Raw genomic sequence first — 22,447 nt, 5'->3', positions numbered from 1 at the left:
CTCCCAGAGCAGCGCTCACAGGAGGTGCCGATGCCAGGCATGGTGGCGCTAGCCCTGTTCCCTATGCTCCAGCAGGCTGAGCTGTCTGGCTGCATCAGCCCTTTGTTGTGAGCTGATTATCAGTGGCTGGGGGCTCGGATTCCTTTGGCGTAGGACTGTCCAAGGAGAGGCTGTGGCTCCCCGCCCACCCCTTATTGCCCAGGTCAGTGGGCTGGAAGCGATGGCCCAGGGTACGGCTCCTTGCCAGAGGCAGATCAGTGTCAGGAGCTGAGGTGTCTTTGCTGTGTGTTGGGCCCCTCTGGCCAAACGTGGAAGCTTGGGTGCTGGGTGCGCACAGGAACAGGGGGCAGGCTCCTGGCGCTGGCTCTCGGGCTTGTCCCTCGGAGGATTTCAGTGCTTTCCCTTGTAGGCCGGTGAAGCTGCCATGAGGGACCCTGGGCAAGTCACCCTGAGTCAGTGACGGGGCTGGGAATAGTGCAGGAGACCAGGACTCCTGGGTTCCACCTGCTGGCTCCCTCCCTCCTTCTGTGCGTGGCAGCGGCTTTTCTGAGGGAGCAAATGGGGAGGGTGAGCATGGGGTTCAGTAACTATCCTCTTCTTCTTCGGGTGCTTGCTAATGTCTATTCCAATATAGGCGTGCGCCCATTGCGTGCATTGTCGCCGGAAGACTTTCCTCCTAGTGGTATCGGTCGGGTCAGCTCTGGTGCCCCTGGAGTGGCGCCTCCATGGTACAGTATCACCTTGGTTACGTACTCCAGCTTCTGGAAGGCGGCTGAGATTTCTCTGCTCTGGCTGAAAATGCGTCAGGCGGGTGAGTGGCGTGGAGCTGTACCCGTCAGCAGTGCCCTCCCTTTGCCAGCCTTCCCTGTACTCCAGGGCTGCAGCAGTGCCACAGACCCAGATCCCAGCAGGCAATTCTGAAATGGAGATTTTTTTTCTTCCTGGCATGCCTGGCGAGAATTCCCCTCACCTGGAGCACTGCCGTCCACCCCGGAGGTGGCTGCATTTCAGCTCCCACACCTCTGTGGTTAGCACAGGTAGCTGAAGCTCTTGCAGGAGCTGGGGGAAGCGCTGGAGCAATGTAAAATTGGAGAGCGTAGAATGGCAAATGGCCTCTTAGTTTGCTGAAGACCGTGTCTCCGCTTCCCAAATGTGCAGGGGAGGATGGAGTCTCAGATCAGCTCTGCCCCGTCCCCCTGTGCCAGTCTCTTCCAGAGCCCGATGGCTCTGAGCGTGCCAGGGCTGGAGCAGGGGTTTGGGCTGCCCGGCACATGGAAGAGAGGAGCCCAGCTAGCGCCACGCTAGATGATACCTGTGCACAGAAGTGTCCGCCTGGGGCTGCATCTGGCCTCTTCCCCCCCCATAGGAAGAAAGCTGCTGTGGAGCCGGTGAGCTCCCCCCAGCCTGCCTTGGCCAGCGCTGAGCAGGGTGTGAGCGTGTTTGTGTGGACACCGTGCTGGGGAATGGGGCCAGGTTTACAAGCCCCAGGGATTGAAACTCTTTCCGTCCCCGGAACAGGCACCGCCTGAGCAGCCGAGGGTCAGGCTCCTGCCCCTTCAGCCCTGACCGCCAGGAGAGGGGTGGAGGGGGGAGCTCCGGCTGCAAGGCCCCTCTGCTGAGGTTGGTAACGAGGGGGCAATGGGGACACCTGTCGGCTGGGGACTGAGACCTGCCAAGAGTTCACAGGACACCTGCCCAATGCCAGCAACTCAATTAGTCAGCCTGGGTCAGAGATCTCCCCCTGGGAGAGCTGGGCTCTAGCCCCCATCTCCTCTAGGGACAGCCTGACCTGCTGTCCCCCACTCCCTGAGCTATTGGCTTTGCAGAGCTGGATTCCTGCGAACTCCATCTCGAATGGGCGTTGCATTGGGGCACCTCTCGCAGTACGCCAGGGCCTGGTACGGGCTCTTCAGTACTGGAGCCCTGTCTTTTTGGTGTTCTTGAAAACCTTCTGGTTGAGGTGTCTCGCTTCCCCTGTCCCAAGGGAGGGTGCATAGCCCTAGTGCCAGGCCACGGGTGGTGTGAAGTGAAACTGGGAGCATCTTCCCATGCGAGGCGCTTTTATTCCCGCACAGAAGCGGGCCTGGAGGTGAATACCGGCTCTGCTCCCTCTCCTGCACCTTTCCCGCGCCGCATCCTGTTCCATGTGGGGTGCAGAGGGCTGGGTGCCTGGCTCCCATGAGCCCCGTTCGGAGCTGGGAGCTTTGTTGCCATTACGGTTGCTAATTTCATGCTTAGTTTTTCAACTCCAGCTGAGGAGATGGGATGCTAGTCCGCCCTCCTGGAGGTCAGGTGCCAATCACTGCCTGGGCTCCTCTCCCAGCAGCGTCTATAATATTGAATCCGAAATCTAGGCTAACGTGACGAGAGCTTCTCCATAAGGCACTTTGCGCCAGCTGTTCTGGTGCCACCCCCTTCCCTGCTGCAAAGCTCCGGCTTTTAACATCAGCACAAACGCACAATACGAACCTCAACGAGCCGAGACGCCGCAGACGTTTCTTTAGAGATGTGAAATGTGTCCAACTTCAGCAAGCAGCATTCGACCAGCATGTGCCGGCTGACTGGCTAAGAGCTGGAATGGAGACTCAGCATTCTCGCGCACCCACCCTCCTCGCTTTGTACGACGATCTGCAAACACCATTCAGAAGCAAGCGTCTGGGATGCTTTCTGCTGAAAGGGAGAAAATCAGCTACCTGGGGAGTGAACCCCGGCCTCCCTGGCTGCCGTCTAACAGCACTAACAGGCCTGGAGTAAGCCACATAGAAACAAGCTGCTAACTGCTAATCCTAGCAAAACTCCGCTGTTGGCAAACGAGCCCCGCTCTGCTCCCAGAGCAGCCTGGGCCAGCCTCGGGCTCCAGGGAGGCTGGTGCACCTCGCATCAGCCTTTAGCACCTCAGCTGAGGGTCACGGTGCAATTTGCTGGGAGCCCTCAGGCTGAGCCAGTGCAGCCCTGCCAGGTGGAGATGGGAAGGGGGCGGGTTCGGGGCCATGGCAGTGGGAGTCCAGCCAGACACAAGCTACAGATTGTCTTGGTGCTCGGAGGGCAGATGTCCTCAGTGAAGGGCAGGGAGGTTTTCCCCTCAGCTTCAGCTGCTGCTCTGTCCAGGGTCCAGGCTGATCGCATCCGGGCTGTTGGAAAGCCAGGAAGGTGGGGTGGAGCTGGGAGACGCCTGTATGTTGCTGCATGGCTGGTGAAAGCTTGCTCCCCTTGCAGCCTCGTACAGAAGCTGAAGGGTGAGCCCCCAGGGCGGGGATCTGGATGCCGATGCCCATCACAGCTCGCTGGGTGGAGCATGAGACACAGCTGCAGCATGTCGGCCCTGTCCTGGGCCCTGCCATGCCAGAGAGCCAAGCAGGGTGGTGTGAATGCAATGGAAGGGCCCTGCCTTTTGCCGTGGCCAGGAGGCGTGCATCCCGCAGGGCTGCTGGTGTGCTCTGTTCCGGGCTGGAGTGTTGAGTCAGTGGCTGGGCAGCGGGAGGGCGATCTGGGCAGTGCTGGGAGAGGCAGGTTGCGCTGAGAGATGGTTCATGCACTGGCTTACGGCGGCAGGTTGTGCCGTTGGAGGAGGTGTTACTGGCGTCGGTCGGCAGGGCTCCTGGATGCTCTGAACACTTCGGCTGCATGCTGGGTGGAGCCCTGTCCCCCCCCCCCCCCCATTGGATTTTCTGCGCTGTGGACGAGCTGACTCCAGAGAGGGAAGACAGCGTGTTCTGCGTCCCGCGGGTGGCCAGAGCGGGGTTCCTTGTGCCACATCCAGGCTGTGGCTGGTCTGCCCTGGCCTGTGGCATGATGGGCTGCGTGCATGGGCTGGGAGGCTAGCCGAGAGAGTGTGGTGAGGAGGCCTCAGCCCGTTGCACCAGCCTCTCCGGGCAGCAGGTCCGACGTCCGCAGAGGCTCTCCCCGAGACCCATGTTGCCTTGTGAAGCAGGATGCACATGCTGGGCAGATAATTTAACCATGTGCCTCTGTCCCCTTGAAATAAAATTATTCTACTTAACTGCCAGGGGGCAAATTTGTCACATACACACCCTTAAAAGGGGTTCAGTCACCCGGAGTCCTCCAGGGCTGTGGGTTGGGGCAGGGGGCACCTGTGCTTGCAAAGAGTGCTTTGTCATCCGCGTGTGTGGGAGGAATGCGGGGAGTGGAGGTGGCTCACTGCAGCACCTGGCTTGGCTAGGAAAGCCAGGGTGTGTGGGCTGCTGGGAGCAAACGGCCTTCTGTTCGCCTCCCCGGAGCGTGCCTGGGAAAGGAGCTGAGGTGCTTATTCCTGGTTGCCTGGCATTTCGAGTGCTACCTCTGCAGCTGCTGATTTCCTCACTTACGAATCCTCTGATTTCCCCCCCCGTCTCCGAGGCGAGACCTAATCTCAGCTTTCAGCACCAGCCCGGCCTGACCCCCTCCCCACGGCACAGCGCGTGGAGACGCTTCAAGGGATGAGTCCGGGTTTGTAAGTTGTGAATTAGCGGTGCCTGCCCTGCGTGTGTAATTGGAGGAGAATTACTGATGCGCTCGGCCAAGTGCAATTCATGAATTTGTTTAAAGCAGCATAATGCCTTGGCAGCCAATTGTCCGCGCTCCGCCAGGGCTGGGCCCCTGATTGGCATGCGGGCTTCAAACCGCAGCCACTCCCCGCACTGAGGAGCTTCGCCCCCAACCTTTCCTTCCCAGCTGAGAAAAACGTGCACGGTTCTGAATGTACGAGAGCGATGGGAGCCTTTGGCAGGCTGCTGTTTCCGGGTCCCATTGCAGCTCCCCTGGGTGGACCGGGAATAGGGCCTGGTGTTGGCTTAACCCCCAGAGTGCTCTGCCCTTAGCCGCTCGCTTTCCCCCTCACTCCCACCCAGCGCCCACCAGCTCCATAGCTCCTAGGAGGCCCCTGCACCAGAGCTGTGGGGCGAAGAGCTGCTCTCCAGTGGGGCTGTGGGCAAGACGGGGATGGGGAGGGAAGCAGCTGCTCCTTCCTTCCCCTGCCTGGGCTTCTGCTGGGTACAAGGGACCAAGGGATGCTGCAGCTCTCCGCTGCCGGGCGCGCCTCTGGGACCCGCGTTGGGGCCCTGCCTCGCGGCTGAGCTGCTGCTGCTCCCATGTGTGATGTTGCATGTTACATACGTGACTGAGAGGGCGTAGCTATGCCCAGTGCAGGGGTGTGTGCGTGGGGCGGGCTGCCAGGACTGACCCTCCGTCCCTTCCCCCAGCCTGAGTCCCCAGTGTCTTTTGTGTTGCAGAAACATCGCTGAGGCCCTAGTGAGCAAGGGCCTTGCCACAGTCATCCGCTACCGGCAGGACGACGACCAGCGATCCTCGCACTATGACGAGCTGCTGGCCGCGGAGGCACGGTGAGTGGCCAGGAGAGCTGCTGGGTGAAGGCCTGCGGGAGAGCACGCCAGGCTGTGGGGTGTGGGAGAGCGCCACGCAGCGGGGCTGGGGTGTGAGCGCTAAGGACAGGGTGGGGGGAAAGCGGGGGGAGCAGCTGGGGCGGGGGGGGAGGTGAGCTGAGGTGCGGGCACTGGGCATAGACAATGCTTGGGTGTTCTCCATTCTGCTGTGGTGACTATCCCCGGGCCTGGGAAGGGTCACAGCAGAGCCCCCTGGGACGGGGCAGGCTGCGTGGGCTCAGAGCCGGTTTCAGCACATCCACTTCCACTGTAAACTCACTGCTGCAGCCAGTCGTCGCTCCTCCCCGCCAGCTTCTTCACCCCCCTCCCATACCCATCTCCTCGGGCAGCAAATAGGGGGAGGGGCTTCCTCGCTGAGCTCCCCACCCTGCAGTCCCTGTCCACCCCCTGCTCCGCCCCTTCCCCAGATTGCTGACTGACCGCAGCTCTCAGGGCTGGGGATAGTGAGTCCCCTGTAGCCCCCTCCCCCATCGCCTCCGCTGACCTGTCTGGCTCCGCGTTGAGTTCTCGCTTACCCTCCTGCTTTTCCAAGCTCTGCCCATGCTCCCCAGCTGTGTAACTTGCCCGAGCCGGGGGTGCTGCTCACGCCCCATTCATCTGGAATCCTCCCTTGGTCTCTGAGCCCCCCGCCTCGCCTCTCCGTTCTTTAGCTGCCTCTCTAAGGCTGCGAGTGCTGCAAGCCCCCAGCGCCTTGCATTGCAGAGTGAATGTCTGGTGCTGCAAAGGGCTCGGTAGTGCTGGCAGCGTGCCAGGCGTGCTGTGAGTCAGTGGGTACGGCGTAGTGCATTTGGATTCTCCGTGTTAATTCTGGAGCTCCCAACAGGCAGATTAAAGAAGATAACATTTTAAAAATGCCTGGGAGATTGTTTGAATCTTCCGGCCCATTGCACGTATCAAGCTTGAAAAGGTGGTCAGGCTGAGGGGAGTTCAAAGGGCCGAGCTTCGTTCCCTGGGGCCGTGTACACAGCAGAAAGCGTGAGAGCTTCCTGCCCCAGCCTGTCTGCAGGAGCAGTAATTGCATTTAAAGAATATGACATCTGAGCCAATTCAAAGGACTTCCAACACATTCTGCGCTCGTGTAATTAGGTTGGGGTTATCTCGGTGAGAGAAATGCAGGCAAGTGTTCCTTTTGCCTGGTGCCTCGTCTGTTCTGTCGGCAGCAGAACGGGCAGGGCGAGCTGCAGCTCTGCGGGAGGCGCCTGTGGCCCGGGGCTCATTCCCCGGCTGCCCTCCCGTCTCTGAGTGATGGCAGGCCAGCCCAAGCAGCTCCCCCAGCCCCGGGCGGCTCCGTGAGCCTCCTGGTTTGTATTGCTGCTTCACCCCGGGATCCCAGAGCACTTGGCAAACATGACAAGAGGCCACCTGGTAGGTGTGCAACTGGGGATAGCACCTACCGAATGGGGAAATCGAGGCACGGTGGTCGAGTTACCGGAAGCAGGCAGTCTGTGGTGAAACCTGGGGCCCAGTTAAACCCCATCAGTCGAAAATGTCCCCCTGAAATCAGTGTGGGCATGTCCCCTCTGCTGTTTGGGGGGTTCACTCCCACCTGCTTGTGCCTCCTGGTGGCGATGCACTGGGGTGTCCATCGTGCCGCCCCCAGTCTCCGAGTAGAGAGCTGGCGGGTGACTCTGCTTCCAGGTGTACAAGCGTCGGGGTCTTGTCCTTCCACTGAAGGGCCTGGGAGCTGTGGAGCAGGGGTGAGTCGGGGGAGGTGTTGGAACGGTGGATGAGATCAGTGGGTGAAGAGCAGAAAGGGAAGGGAGAAGCTAGGAGAGGCAAATGAAGACAGGAAGATGCCGATGACTTGTAGGGAGCGGGGGCGTGGGTCTGTGCCTTGGAAAGGCTTACTGGAGCTCTGCCGAGCTGTGAGATGGTCCACGTAAAGTCTGGCCAGGATCCATGGTCCCTGCCACGCTGCTAAGGCCCTTAATGGGCCCTGGCGACCAGCAGCGAAGGGGGGAGCAGGAGGGAAACGGGCTTGCTTGGGCCAGGTGGACCCTGCTTGGCTTTTCAGTGTCATGGGGTCCCTGGCTCCCTGTATGTGGCATACAATCCAAACCTGTTACGAACCTACGGCAGGGCCCAGGTGGTTAGGCTGGAGAGTGTCAGGAAACCCAGGCAGGGAAATTTTGTGGCGATCAAAGGCACTACTAGGAAATCCAGAGTGAAGGTCAAACTGAAGCAAACCCCAGCCTCCCCTGGCAATGCCTGGCATTACTGCTGGCCTAGGGAGAACCGGCAGCTCGGGCACTTGGGCTCCTACTCACACACGTGCCAGGTCTGGTGTCTGCACCAGCGGCCAGATTCTCATTGCGCCAAGGCCCCATGTGAAGTAGACACAAATCACATTGACGCCCATGGGAAGGCCCGTGCCACTGCCAGGGCGGTGTGAAGGGGCTGTAGTGTAGACAGCTCGTCGGCACAGCTGGCGCAGGTCTGAGTGACACGCGGCTGGTGGCAGCCCCTGGAGCCGAGCCGAGCCTCCCCGCATGGATAAAGTGTCCAGTGGCTTGGTTGGCTCAGGCCGCCTTTCCAGCAAACCACGGCCCGCCCAGAGAGCCGCTCCAGATGCTTGCGTAGGCAAATGGAATGCGAAGCCTGCTGGCTATCCATTACACACGTCTCATTAGAGGCGGCGGGAGGTGGTGAGCCTGCCTGTCCACACCACGAAATTGCAGCGCTTGACAAGCACAGAGGTGAAGCGCGTCCCAGTATCAGAGACGTGTGCGTGTGAAACCAGTTATCAACCCAGTGCTCTGAGGCACATGCGGGCTTCTGATCGCGCCCAGCATGCAGAGGATGAAGGGCAGATGGGAGAATGGGGGCGTGGATTAGTACAGTGGCTTTGCCAGAGTCCTTCCAGTCCACAGCCATACTCTGCAGCCTTCTGCCAGCCCCGGGAGCAAGACCCAGAACCTGAAATAATACAACGGGCACAGCCGGACCTGCTTGAAGGCGCAAAGGATGCTGTGGGGGGCGCGGGGGTGCGGCTGGCATTGCCCTGGGGCAGAGTTAAGAAGGACAAACAGAACAGAGAGTCTGGTATCCCTCTGAGGGCAGAGTTGACAAGAATGGGGGGGAGGGTTGGGTATTTCTGGGGGCAGAGTTGAGGAGGAGGGAGAGGCTGGTGTATCTGGGGGCAGAGTTAAGGAGAATGAGGATGGGGGAGGCTGGTATCTCTGGAGCAGAGCAGGCTCTAGTAGCGCTAACATCTAAGGCTGCGCTGAGGTTAATCCTTTAGGGTAGGGGTGGGCAAACTTTTTGGCCTGAGGGCCACATCTGGGTGGGGAAATTGTATGCAGGGCCATGAATGTAGGGCAGGGGGTTGGGGTTGCGGTGTGGGAGGGGGCGCGGTGTGCAGGAAGGGGCTGGGGTGCAGGAGGAGTGTGGCGGGGGCTCAGGGCAGGGGGTTGGGGTGCAGCAGGGGGCTGAAGGCAGGGGGTGCAGGAGGGGTTTGGGGTGCGGGCTCTGGCCCAGTGCCACTTACCTTGAGCATCTCTGCCTGCCCTGGCCCTGCGCCCCTCCCGGAAGTGGCCACCATGTCCGACAGTGGCTCCTGGGGGTGGGGTGGGGCAGGGAGATCCGCTGCGCTGCCCTCGTCTTGTGGGTACCACCCCCTGAAGCTCCCATTGGCCGCAGTTCCAGGTTCCCGGCCAATGGGAGCTGCGGGGGGTGGTGCCTGCGGGTGGGGAGCGGTGCCTGCGGGCGAGAGCAGCACACAGAGCCCTCTGCACCCCCGTCGCCCAGGGGCCGCAGGGACGTGGTGCCGGGCACTTCTGGGAGCGGCGCGGGGCCAGGGCAGGCAGGGAGCCTGCCTTAGCCCCGCTGCACCACAGGGCTGGCAATCCCGCGGGCCGGTTTGAAAGCCCTGATGGGCCGGATCCGGCCCGCGGGCTGTAGTTTGCCCGCCCCTGCTCTAGGGACTGTATACTCTCCAGGGGTCCTCGGGATGTTTTGGAGCCAGGCACCGAACCAGCCGGCCCAGCTGCTCCCTGTGCGCTTCCTGGTGGATTATTTCTCTCTGAAGCCTGTTGTGCTTCATGTGCCACCAGTCAGGCCTTGGCCTGGCTGCTCAGCCACCTTGTCGATTCCCCTGCAAGATAGAGATGGGGGGAACCGGCTGGGTCCCATACAGCCCTTCTCCCCGGCTACTGCAGCCTCCGTCCCCAGAGTCGTCATCTCAGCGCAGCCTTCGCTCCTAGAGCTAGTGAGCTGTCCCCTCTAGCGTTGTGTGGGAGGAGATCAAACACAGCTTGCCTTGGGAGACTAGTCCAGAGTCTACGGGGAAATCTGCTTTGATATTCCCTTTCCTTTCCCTCCAAGTCAGATCCCCTTTCTCTGCACTAAACAATTCCTCTGCTTCCTTGGTGTCCGTGCCTTTAAATACTTGTCTCCTGTTCCCTCTTCTGCACCCTTTGTTGCCCTTAGTCCGCCCTGACCCAAGCTATGCAGAGTTAGCTTTAACCCTACCAGCACAAGTTAATCCATCCAGCCCCCTGCTCTCGCCCTCCCGCCCCCGTATTCCAGGTGTGCAGTTTTATGCATCCGTTGGCAGCAGCGGTGAACATGAGCTCCACCTGGATGGCATTAAGTGGTGGTGGCAGTATTAGTGTTTGGTTTCTGTTTCTGCTACAGCCATGCTGGCATCCAGAACCCCACGGGCATCTCAGCTGACGTATCCCCATCCCCCTGCTCCAGCCTCTAGATTAGAGGGCACTTGTTTTGCCTGAGGTGTCACCAGTTTTAAACATAGGGCCACCAGGGTCTCTGCACAGTGATCTGTAGGTCCCTGGCTGGCTGAGGAAAGGATCACACATCTCTTCTCCTGGGGAAGCTGATTTGAAGGAGGCTCTGAAGAGCAAATACTTGGCTGCTTTCTGGGCCTGCACTTTTCATTTGACCCTATAAAGACAGAGAAATCCATGCTGGTTTCTTTCGTTTGCTCTGAAAGGAACTTAGAGGCTGAACTAACCTGTGAGTTCTCTGCGTTCCTGCTTGATCCTAAGCAAACTGCTGCCGTGTTTGTGCTGGCTCTGAGTGCACAGAGATGGGGTAAAGCGGATTCTTTCCTCCTTGGCTTGCTGATTTTGGAGGCTTTCCAAGTACAGTCGGCTCTGGGAGGTGGATGAGATGCCCCGTGCAGCAGGGAGTGAGGGTAGCATCTGCTGCTAGAGGGGGAGTTGTGTGCTTGGGATCACTCTCTAACGCCAGGCTCCGGAGGGGGTTGACAATGCTTTGCACTTGTGGAATGTTTCCCAGCTGCGGATATCAAAGTGCTCCCCAGTCAATCGAGTCTCTAAGATTTTTATAAACCGAAATCTTCCTGATAACTCTGAGGAGTCTTATCCCCGTTTTACCGACAGGGAAGCTGGGATGCAGAGCGGGGGAGCCACTTGCCCAAGGTCACAAGGAAATGAGTGTCCGAGCTAGGAATAGAACGTAGGTTGGAGTCCCAGTGTCCCGCTCAACATCCAGCCCCTGGTTTCTGTCGGACTGAGGAAGACAAGCCAGGGCTACGAATGCAGGCTTCCCTCCACAAGGGTAGAACCACGCCTTGACATTCCCAGGCACAAACAGGAGCTGGAGCTGGGGCTGAGACTGGTGATACAGGGCTGATGGAATTGTCCCAGAACCAGCATTCAGAGTGCAGGTTAAACGTCAAAGAAACCCAAAGCTGTACAGGCATGGCAATGCGCTGCTCAGGCCCCCAAACAACCTTAACTCTGCCCCAGAGTGACAGTGGGCAATCTCCATACCAGTATAACGAATGTGTATTGCAGTTTGTGAGCCCAGATTCAAGTGATTTTTATTTTTTTTTAAATTCTCTCTCTCTCTCTCTCTCTCCCCCCACCCCCCAGTTCTTTACTTCACGATGTCCCCACCGGGGAGAGTTCAGATTTGCATTCAGCAGTAACTCTCACGGGACTTTGGAGATGAGGCCAGGTTCTGTTACTCTGGTGTGAATCCAGAGAAACTGAAGGGAGTTACTCTGGATTGACAGTGGGACAACTGAGATCAGAATCTGAATTTCCCTCTGGGCATCTTTTGGGGCAGACGCAGAAAGGATTGTGACTTAACAGCTCCTTCAAAGAACTGCGTCCCTAAAAGCCCACCTTTTCAGCCCACACTGAGAGCCAACTGTGCCCTGGTGTGGTATCTGAACCCCCAGAAATGACAGCCACCAGGTGAGTCTCCTGGGCCATAAACACACATGCTGCTTCACATGACGAATTGCACTCTGCTTTGCAATAAGATACTGTCTAGTGGGGACATTCCACCTCTAAGCTTGGCAGGACTCTCATGATTTCCCCGTGTGAAGCCATGCTGAGTCCGGCTCCTCTGAACAATTCTACCACCCCGAAGCGTCAGGGAGTGAGTTTGGGTGGAAGACGGTAGGCAGCTTGCTGTAATAACTCACTGCTAGCAAGTTTAACAACTTCTCTTTCAGAAACGGAGCAGGTAGCTGCTTTCCTGCAAACAGCCATCTGCTGCCAAGCCACTTATCCCTGGAAGCACTGAGTGGCTCTGATTTCTAAAAATCTGTGCCTACCATTTAACAGGTTGGCCTGTTCTCCACTGCTCCCAAATGATACCCCTCAGCAGACTGATTGCTCTACAAAGCCTCTGTAGGGCTCTGAATCTTTCCCTTGTATTTCATGATGATGATCACGGACCAGTCTGAACAAAGGCACGCCGCTTGTCTAGGAGCAGCCATTAGCGGGCCCAGTAGGGGAAGTTTTTGAAAAGTCAGGAGCTTTTATTTTGAGTCTAAGGGCTGCAGGAATCAAGGCCGAACCCAGAGATGGGAAGAGCAGGGGAAAGGTGTGTTTTTTGTACCAGGACTGATCTGGCAACGCTTCTCATTTGTAGTCCAATGTATAGAGATGTCCATCGAGTGCCTGGGTGTCTGGGCAGACAGCTATGGGAATGAAACACCATTAAAGCAGATGTGACCATCTTACTGGCAACAGTAGGAAACCTCTTTAAATAGACCCCACACCATGCCCATCGCGCCGCCATGATTGAAACAGGCCTTGTTTGTACTGGCTTTTGCCCTGATTCCAGCCATTGATGTCACGCACAGGCAAGGGGAGCGGCGATTGGTTCTGCTGCAGCTCACCCCGGTTTCAAGCAGTGATAAACGCAAGCTCTTGTACTGGGGCCATTGCAGCGGTGGGTGGAATTGTGGCTAATTTCCAGCATAGACAATAACCCACAGACACACGAGTAACATTCCCTCCACCCCTAGTCCATTAGCAGTTCTGAAAACACAACACCCAGGAGGTCAATCCTCTGTATCCAGCAGCTGAAGAGAGCAGATGGGACTGGCAACAGGCTGTGAAGGTCAAGCAACCTTCTGGGGCCAGAGTAATGGGGATGTCAATTCCAGAGCTGCCCCCAGGTATTCCAAGCCAGGTAAGTTAGTGAGAGCAGAGCATGGGGAGTAGCAGTGGTAGAGGACTTCAGCCACATATGGCTTTATAGGTCAAAGTCAAGCCCTCGAATTGCCCACGGATATGCTCAGAGATCCAGCGTGGTTGCTGGAGTGCTGGCCTGGTGTGTTCTACATGGCTAGTCCCTGCAGGCAGGGAAGGTTGCTGCGTTCTGCCCCCTCTGCACTGTCCATGCGCCCCTCAGGAGTGGCCCCGGGCAGGATGCATCGCCGCCGTCCTCTGTGGAAGTCTCCAAGGTTCCGCAAGGCCCAGGTCCAAGAGGAATCGCGCTGAGCATGGGCACTTTGCCCACCATGCCACCTGGGTCTCTGAAAGCAATGCATGACTCCTCACCCAATAACTGCCCTTGTCGGACTCTCCAAGTCCTTCCGCAACCCACCAGCAGGATCAGTCTCATTCACGCGCCTGGGAGAAGCAAAGGTGCCGAGCCGTCTGCGTGCTGGCAGTACACGGATGGCAGTGAGGCCCATGGAACATTGACGGGGCTTCCCCAGCGGCCTCGCATGTTGAACGGGAAAGGTGATTGTGCCCTGAACCCTTCAGCAGAGCCCTGGTCGCGGTGGCTGAGCAGCTGCCCCGCACCATGCCCTGGGATCTCTGCATGGAAAAAGTCCATTTGAGTGGTCTCCCCACCCTGTTCTGGGATCCTGCGACTGAGCCATCAGAACCCCATGACCAGATGGCAGCTGAGAAACCCAACCTCCTCCCATTGTGAGGTGATGCACTGACGGAACAAGTGCAGTCTCGGTGCTTCCTCTGGCTGGGAACTACGTGGGTCAGGATGATGGAGGAGGACTCCTGGAAGTGCTGCCTCCAGCTCAGTAATGTTATCCAGCAAGGGCAGCTTGGAGCCAGGTTGAGAGCTGTACTCCTTGCCTGCCCTCAGATTGGTCTAACCCACTGGGACGTTCCCCTCATGCCTGCTTAATTCTCCCATTGCTGAGACAGAGGCAGTGTGGCCGAGTACATAGACCATAGGGCTGGGAATGCCTCAGGTTCCCCATCTGTAAAATAGAGTGCTGATTTCCTTTACTCCCGGCCTGTGAACAAAAGGCATGTCTCTGCAGTCTAACACCTACGGCTGTATAACAATATCCGTCTATTTGGGAAATTAAAGAAACCCCACTTTGCCTCATTAAAAAGTGTGGTGAGCTCCCCCTGCTGGGCTGCACGGAGCAATTAACAGATACGCAGAGCCCTGCTCCTTTCCTGCTGACATCACTGAGGCCGGTGCAGCGAGAGGCTGACCAACAGCAGCCATAATACGCTTTTGCTCCGCTAGAAACACCTGGAAAATAAACTTGGCATTTGCAAACGGAAAAGGACAAACCTGTCAGGGGAAGGAGCTGTTCCAGGCTTTAATAAATGTGTGCGTTACCCTTTAACCTGCCGTCTGTGTTCAGAGACCTTTCAGTTCTGGTGAGCTTATCCGGGGTATTGCTTGCATCTTTCTCCCTCTTTCCTCTCCAACAACAACAAGCGAGACAAGCCGCAAATTACATGAAAACTTTATAAATATCCTGGATGGCTTCTCATGCAGATGCATTTGCAAGCAATCCCCAAAGGTGATAGACTAGAAGGCAGAGCGACGTTGGTGTTACGAGTGTAGTGCCCCAAAAGTCAGCAGCTCTTCAGCTCCACTGCGGTTTAACTTGCCATCTTTTAATCACTTTTTACAGGTCCTTGAAGTACAGTTCAACCAGGAGTTAATTCAGGGAAGCCCCGTGGCCTGTGCTGTACAGGCGGTCAGAGCAGGTGATCACAATGGTCCCTTCTGGCCTTGGGATCTACAAGATTGATTTTAATTGTTTTTAATGTCCTGGTTTTTAAGCCAATGTTGGGTGGGTCTTAAAACCATGGAAATGTTGGGCTGGAAGACTCTTTGAGAGGTCATCTAGTCCAGCCCCTGCTCTGAGGCAGGATTAAGACCATCCTGTTCTTCAACCTCTACCAGGGATACTAGGCGACTGTCCCCGTGCTTAACTCTCCTTTTCGCCAGAAAGTTTTCCTAATATCTAAGCAAAATCTCTCTTGCTGCAGAGTAAGCTCATTCCTTCTTAATGTACCCTTTATTGTGGACATGGAGAGCAACTGATCAGTCCTCTTTATAACTACCTTTTACATATGTGAAGACTGTTATCAAGTCCCCATTCCGCCTTCTCCTTTCAAGACTAAACGTGTCCAGTTTCCTCATAGGTCAGGTCTTCTAAACCTTTCATTGTTTTGGTTGCTCTCCTCTGGACTCTCTCTCCAATTTATCTACATCTTTCCTAATGGGTGGCGCCCGGAACTGGACACAGTACTCCAGCTGAGGCTTCACCAGTGCTGAGTAGATCCAGACAGTTACCTCCCGTCTTACAGAAGATGCTCCTGTTAACACACCCCAGGATGATACCAGCCTTTTTCTTAACCCGTATCACATTGTTGACTCCCATTCAATGTATGATCCACTAGAGCCCCCAGTTCTTCTTCGAGATGTGTCCCCCTATGAGTGCTCCACGTTAGGTGAGTTAGCGTCCCTGCCCCTGGGATCGGAGATCTTCGGAAGCAGTGCCCATTGGTCGCACATGTACTCCTCCCCATCTCGCACCATGAGTGGCGTCTGTAGCGCTGTGCGGTCCAATCGCCCTTACTTCCTTCTCAACCCCCCCTGGGTCTGGGACGGAATCCCTAGCAGAGCCCTTCACAGGCATCATTAGTGCCTTTAGTGGTAATAAGTTTCTGTTCAAAATAGATAGTAGATGCTTCCTCCCTTTATTTTCTTCTCCCAAAAAGTCAACCAAACCCAAACTTTTCTTTCTATTCTTTCCTCTCCATTATCGTTTAGCTTAGTGTAAGTTCTTACATTCTACCCTACACCAAAGTTCTCCATGCACAGGGTTATGCCCGGCTCTCCCGGGTTTAAGAGGTGCCTCTCCTGCCGCAAGGCCATCCCCATGAGTGACGGACACTCACGGTGCATTTGTTGTCTGGGAGAAGGGCACGTACCACAGAAGTGCACCCGCTGCCTCAAATTGGAAATGCAGGCCAAAAGGCCTGTGAACTGAAACGAAAATTAATTATGATGGAAGGCTCATTGTGGCCAGACTCAGGCCCTGACCCCCGATACCTCTCTTGTGCAGCAGTTTCCATCAGCACCGTCATCTACCGCCCCACACTCATCGCACACTGTGAAGAGAAAGTGTTCAGTGTCTAGTCAGGATGACCAGAAACCCCCTGAGGTCAGTGGCCCCCACATCTTCTGGATTGAGACCTAGCTCCTTCCATCGTCCGGGTACCTCCAGTACCAGCGTTATTGGTAGTTCCAAGGAACCTAAGAAGGCAGGATCATGTAAAGGGGGCACTGACAAAGACACATCAAAAATCTCAGTCGGTACCAACTACCCCATGGCTCTGAGTGCCTCTGCACTGGCGAAGCCCTTGGCGCCACCTATTGGCTACCTGGTAGACTTCAGCTGAGCTTGGCACCGACACTATCTGCGCTGATGCCTAGACCTCCTATGGCACCAATGCACTCTCATCATGCGTTACTGATAACGATCGTGCTGGTACCACAGAGTTCAGGTTCCCAAGAGACCTGGTTGTTTCTGAAACCGCGGAGTCGCTGCTTCTCTATAGCAAACTACCAGCAATTCATGTCTCTCCTCCAGAGATGCAAATGATACCCCACACTCTCTCACCTCCTAGAACTGCTCCCCCTCTTCTGTAGCGAGGACGACTGCTCAGTTATACTGCATACCCCACCATCATATCAAGTGATGGCACAACATGATCCTTTACACCCCCTCGATATCAGGACACTAGAACCAAGCCAGGTCCTTGTTACAGGCACCCATGGATGCCACCCCATATGCCTGTTTCCCCGTACTGGCCGTATTGGGACCTGTGGGCGGCATACAGGCAACACTTTCCTCAACCACCACTGATCAGAGGAACTGACATGCACCCTCTCCATCTTCCTCGGTCTCCAGGCCCCTCAAACCAAAGAGAGCCTTTCGAGGAACACGAGGAAGAGGTCACACCACTGGCCAGCCTCTCCTCATCCTCCCCAGATCATAGAAGAATCATAGAAGATTAGAGTTGGAAGAGACCTCAGGAGGTCATATAGTCCCAACCCCCTGCTCAAAGCAGGACCAATCCCCAACTAAATCATCCCAGCCAGGGCTTTGTCAAGCCTGACCTTAAAAACCTCTAAGGAAGGAGATTCCACCACCTCCCTAGGTAACCCATTCCAGTGCTTCACCACCCTCCTAGTGAAATAGTGTTTCCTAATATCCAACCTAGATCTCCCCCACTGCAGCTTGAGACCATTGCTCCTTGTTCTGTCATCTGCCACCACTGAGAACAGCCGAGCTCCATCCTCTTTGGAACCCCCCTTCAGGTAGTTGAAAGCAGCTATCAAATCCCCCCCCTCATTCTTCTCTTCTGCAGAATATATAATCCCAGTTCCCTCAACCTCTCCTTGTAAGTCATGTGCCCCAGCCCCCTAATCATTTTCATTGCCCTCCGCTGGACTCTTTCCAATCTGTCCACATCCTTTCTGTAGTGGGGGGTCCAAAACTGGACACAGTACTCCAGATGTGGCCTCACCAATGTTGAGTAGAGGGGAATAATCACTTCCCTCGATCTGCTGGCAATGCCCCTACTAATGCAGCCCAATATGCTGTTAGCCTTCTTGGCAACAAGGAGAAGGGCACACTGCTGACTCCTATCCAGTTTCTCGTCCACTGTAACCCCTAGGTCCTTTTCTGCAGAACTGCTGCTTAGCCAGTCAGTCCCCAGCCTGTAGCAGTGCATGGGATTCTTCCGTCCTAAGTGCAGGACTCTGCACTTGTTGTTGTTGAACCTCATCAGATTTCTTTTGGCCCAGTCCTCCAATTTGTCTGGGTCTCTGGACTCTATCCCTATCCTCCAGCGTATCTACCTCTCCCCCCAGCTTAGTGTCATCTGCAAACTTGCTGAGAGTGCAATCCATCATCATCCAGATCATTTATGAAGATGTTGAACAAAACAGGCCGCAGGAAAGACCCCTGGGGTACTCCGCTTGATACCGGCTACCAACTAGACATCGAGCCGATGATCTAGCCAGCTTTCTATCCACCTTATAGTCCATCAATCCTGAATGAGGCAATCCTGCCACCCCCTTCCATGGCTGCGGATGATTTTAGGTAATTTCACGAACTCTTTCACAGAATAGCAGCCTATCTACAGATCCCGCTAAAGGAAGTTTGAGAGCAGCAACATACGTTACTTGACATATTGTATACCTCCACATCGGCAGAAATCACGCTCCTGATCAATGAAGCCTGATGGGTCCCAGCCTAGGTGATCTGGCACACCCGGGAATCTCCACCACCTACCTATAAGCGAGCGGACAAGAAATACTACGTCCCTGTGAAAGACATGGAATTCTTATTCTCCCACCTTACTCCAAATTCCCTCATAGTCAATGCAGTGAATGAAAAGGGGAGATGTCGTTATTTCTGGACAACCCCCATATGACACACAATGGAAGAGGCTAGACCTCTTCAGCCACAAAGCATGCTCATCTGCTATGCTCCAGTTTAGGATCACTACCTACGAGGCACTCCTATCAAAATATAACCACGTAAATGACTCCAAATTCAATTACTTTATTCAGTATATCCCAGAGGACAAGAAGGAACAGTTCCGGGCACTAGTAACTGAAGGACAGCTACTGGTACGTATAGTGTTGCAGGTCTCCCTGGATGTTGCTGACATAGTGACAACTGTGGTCATGAGACGGGCTTCGTGGCTACACCCATCGGGATTCCCCAGAGAAGTGCAGACTACCCTGGAGGATCTCCTGTTCGAAGGCCCCAAACTCTTGGCCAAGCAGACTCATGAGTCCCTTCATTCACTGAAGGATTCAAGGATTCAATGGCACTGCTATCCACAATGCAGACATCAGAGGCCTAAACGCAGGTGGATCTCAATGCAGTCAGCTACGCTCATCTATCTACGTTGAAACAACAGTTCTGAAAATGTGGTCGAGGCCCTGAGATGTTTCCCCCTGGACAGGTGCTGCGACCATCGACCGTACTCCATCAGTTTGGCAACCGTTTGACCCCATTCTACCCAACGTGGCAGACGATCACCTCCGATAAGTAGGTGTTGGAAATTATAGACAGGGGGTACTCTATTCCGTTCCTCTCCCTCCCTATCCCTCTTCAGGGACACTTCTCATGAACACCTTCTATGAGAAGAAATAAGCCACCTTCTGTGCCTGGGTGCCATAGAACCAGTCCTGTCCCAACACAGAGGGAAAAGCTTTTATTCCAACTACTTCATAATCCAAAAGAAAAAATGGCAGATGGAGACCTTTCCTCGATTTGGGGAACCTCAACAAGTTTGTCAAACTACAATGGTTCAAGATGGTCACGTTATCAACAGTAATTCCAGCACTGGAATGGGGAGACTGGCGCTTGGCCCTCGACCTCCAAGATGCATATTTCCACATCTCCCTATACCCTTCACACAGGAGAGTCCTGGGATTGGACCATTATCAATACAGGGTATTACCCTTTGGCTTTTCCACAGCACCCAGAGTTTTTTCCCCGAAGTCCTAGCAGTGGTGGCAGGGGCACCTCTGCAAACAAGGGTTTATAATATTCCCATACCTAGACGACTGACTAATAAAGGCCCTGTCCCGAGGCAACGCGCTCAAAGCCATAAGGACAATGAATCTTTTCTCAACACTGGGCCTTGAAATAAAGAGGCAAAAATCAATACTGACACCGGTAATACAGCTGGAATTTATTGGGGCACAGTTAGACACAATGGAGGCCAAAGCCGCCTTACCAATCCAAAAATTTGCCACAATAGCCTAATTTCCAACATGAGAACCAGCCCACAGATCTCCGCCAGAACATGCCTGCAATTGCTTGGCCATATGGCAGCAACCACATTCATGATAAAACATGCCAGATTGCATATGCATTGCCTCCAGGGATGGCTTCGAACAGTTTTCCTGCCCCACAGACACAGCCTGAACAAATCTTTCTCAGTACTACTCAAGATCAAGGACTCATTAGACTGGTGGACAAAACCCCAGAATGTCTGCAGGGGGAGTTCCCTTCCTCCAACCTCCACCATCCTTGGTACTGATGACCGATGCCTCCCCCCCCCCCCCCCTCTTTTGGGGAGCACATCTACAGAACCACACAGTACAGGGCAAGTGGTCCCTGTCAGAGTCCACGTTGCACTTCAACCTTCTTGAATTATGTGCAGTCCCATTTTCTACCAATAATAAGGAACAAGAATGTAACAGTAGTGACGGACATCATTGCCTGTATGTTTTATATCAACAGACAAGGGGGAGCAAGGTGTCTCAATCCCTGTGCACCAAAGCCCTAAAATTGTGGAACTGGTGCATCCAACATGGCATCAAGATCTGACACCTACCTACCTGGTCACCAGACCACCACAGCGGACTCACTGTGAACACAAGTGGGAGATGCATGACATCCCTATAGACAATATTCAACTACTGGGGATTCCTGAACATAGATCTGTTTGCTGCACCCACTATTTTGCTCAAGAGCGGGTCTGGGTCACCAGTCCCTGGCGACGCCTTTCTTATCACATGGAAGGCACCTCTCCTCTATGCCTTTCTACCTCTCCCCCTACTATTCAGGGTGCTTCACAGATACAAGTAGAGCAAGCTAGGGTCATTCTAATGGCCCCAACAGATATGGTACCTTATCTCTTGCACATGGCGGTTTGTCCTCCAATAAGCCTACAGCCAAATCCACACCGCCTCTCTGAGTGCAGGCCAAATTCTCCACCCAAATCTGGAGATTCTCCACCTGAAGACATGGCTTCTTCATGGATCCACGCTCCTGAGGTGACCTGTTCCGATGAGATAAAAGGTATCCTTTTAAATAGTAAATGTTCAACCGCACGCCATCCTTATCTACACAAATGGAAAAGATTCCAGACTTGGTGCGACACCAAATGTGTTTCAGTGCTGAGTGCTCCTTTACCACTCATTCTGGACTACATCCTTCGACTCAAGACCAGGACTGTACTTGATCTCCATTCGTGTACACCTGGGTGCCATCACTGCATTCCATTCTAAGATAGAAGATCATTTGGTTTTTACCCACCTGATGACCCAAAAATATTCCTCAAGGGCCTTCAAAACTCGTACCCTGAAGTACGAGACCCCACCCCGCTTTGGGATCTGTCTCTCACCAGCTCCCTGTTTGAACCCTTGGCGACCTGTTCCTACATGCACCTATTCACGAAGACTGCCTTTCGCGTAGCCATTACATCCACCCGCTGGGCCGGTGAAATTGGTGCCCTCATGGCGTCTTCCCCCCCACAACCTTCTACAAGGATAAGGTCCCGTTACGACCCCTCCTGAAGTTCTTACCCAAGGTACCATCATCCTTTCACCTGAACCAAACCATCCACCTTCCATCCTTCTCCAAACCACATGGAAACCAGCGTGAGGCCGCGCTACGCACCCTAGGCATTGGCCTTCCACCTCGAAGGAACTAAATCGTTCAGTCACCACGTGTATTCCTCTCTGGGGCTGAAAGATCAAAGGGATATGCCATACTGAAACAGAGACTTTCTAAATGGATCTCCGAGTGCATTCACCTTCCTACCAGCAACATAAACTATGGGCCTCACTGGGAATTTGAATGCATTCCACTCAATCGTTGTCCACTTCAATAGCCTTTCCAAAGGACGTGCTGATTATGGACATCTGTAAGGCAGACACCTGGGCATCAACAGACACTTTCATACAGCATTATGCGATCACCCACCGCTCCCCATCAGATACCGTATTAGAATGCACTGTCCTGTCCTCACTGATATGATTCCGACGCCCCAGCCTCCCAGCTAAGAGCACTGCTCTACAGTCATCTAAAGTGGAGTGCCCGTATGGACACTACTTGAAGAGTGTTTACTCACCCGTGCAGTAACTGAGGTTCTTGGAGATGTTTCCCCCTATGGGTGCTCCACTACCCACCCTCCTCCCCTCTGCTTCAGGGTTCAAACATGGACTCGGCGGTAGAGCAGGATGGTTGGACCATACACCGTTGACTGCGTGAGGCAGGGAGGAGCGCATGTGCGGCCCAACGAACGCTGCTACCGAAGAGCTCTGATCCCAGTGGAGCACCCACAGGGGCATGCATCTCCAAGAACCTCCACTACTGCACAGGGTGAGCTACCCCCTCCTCCTTTTCAGCAGTGCTGCCACTTAACCAGTTGTTCCTCATTTTATAGTTGTGGATTTGATTTTTCCTTCCTAAGGGCACGGTGGCAAGTCAAGGTGTGAATCTCGAGCACGCCGGCTTGCCGTGCAGTAATGTTCTGTGTGGACACTGCCAGAGTACACTTCAAGTGACAGAGAAGCACTCCAGGACTCTGTGGTGTAGGTGCCCACCAGGGGGTGTTACTGCATGGTAAACTGGTGCGCTGTAGATACACACCCTGGCTTGCCACAGTAACGGTGCCATGTAGATAAGCCATAAGTGAAGTACTTTGCACTTGTCTGTATTGGATTTCCTCTGACTGATTTCAGATCAGTTTCCCAATTTCTCAAGTTCGTTTTGAATT

The 22,447-nt window shown here is 54.9% G+C and overlaps 1 protein-coding gene across 1 annotated transcript in view; it reads left to right on the top strand.

Moving 5' to 3' along the window:
- SND1 (staphylococcal nuclease and tudor domain containing 1) overlaps positions 1–22,447 on the top strand; it is a 434,812-nt gene that overhangs the window by 202,949 nt on the left and 209,416 nt on the right. Inside the window, exon 13 of the mRNA XM_065422299.1 lies at positions 5,229–5,339. Within this exon, the coding sequence (XP_065278371.1) occupies positions 5,229–5,339 (111 nt within the window). The remainder of the gene's footprint in view (positions 1–5,228; positions 5,340–22,447) is intronic.

This window comes from Emys orbicularis, chromosome 1 (assembly GCF_028017835.1).
Source record: "Emys orbicularis isolate rEmyOrb1 chromosome 1, rEmyOrb1.hap1, whole genome shotgun sequence".
NCBI classification, from domain to species: Eukaryota; Metazoa; Chordata; order Testudines; family Emydidae; genus Emys; species Emys orbicularis.
Note: the sequence above shows the minus strand (reverse complement) of the source record. Positions and strands in the feature narration are given on the sequence as shown.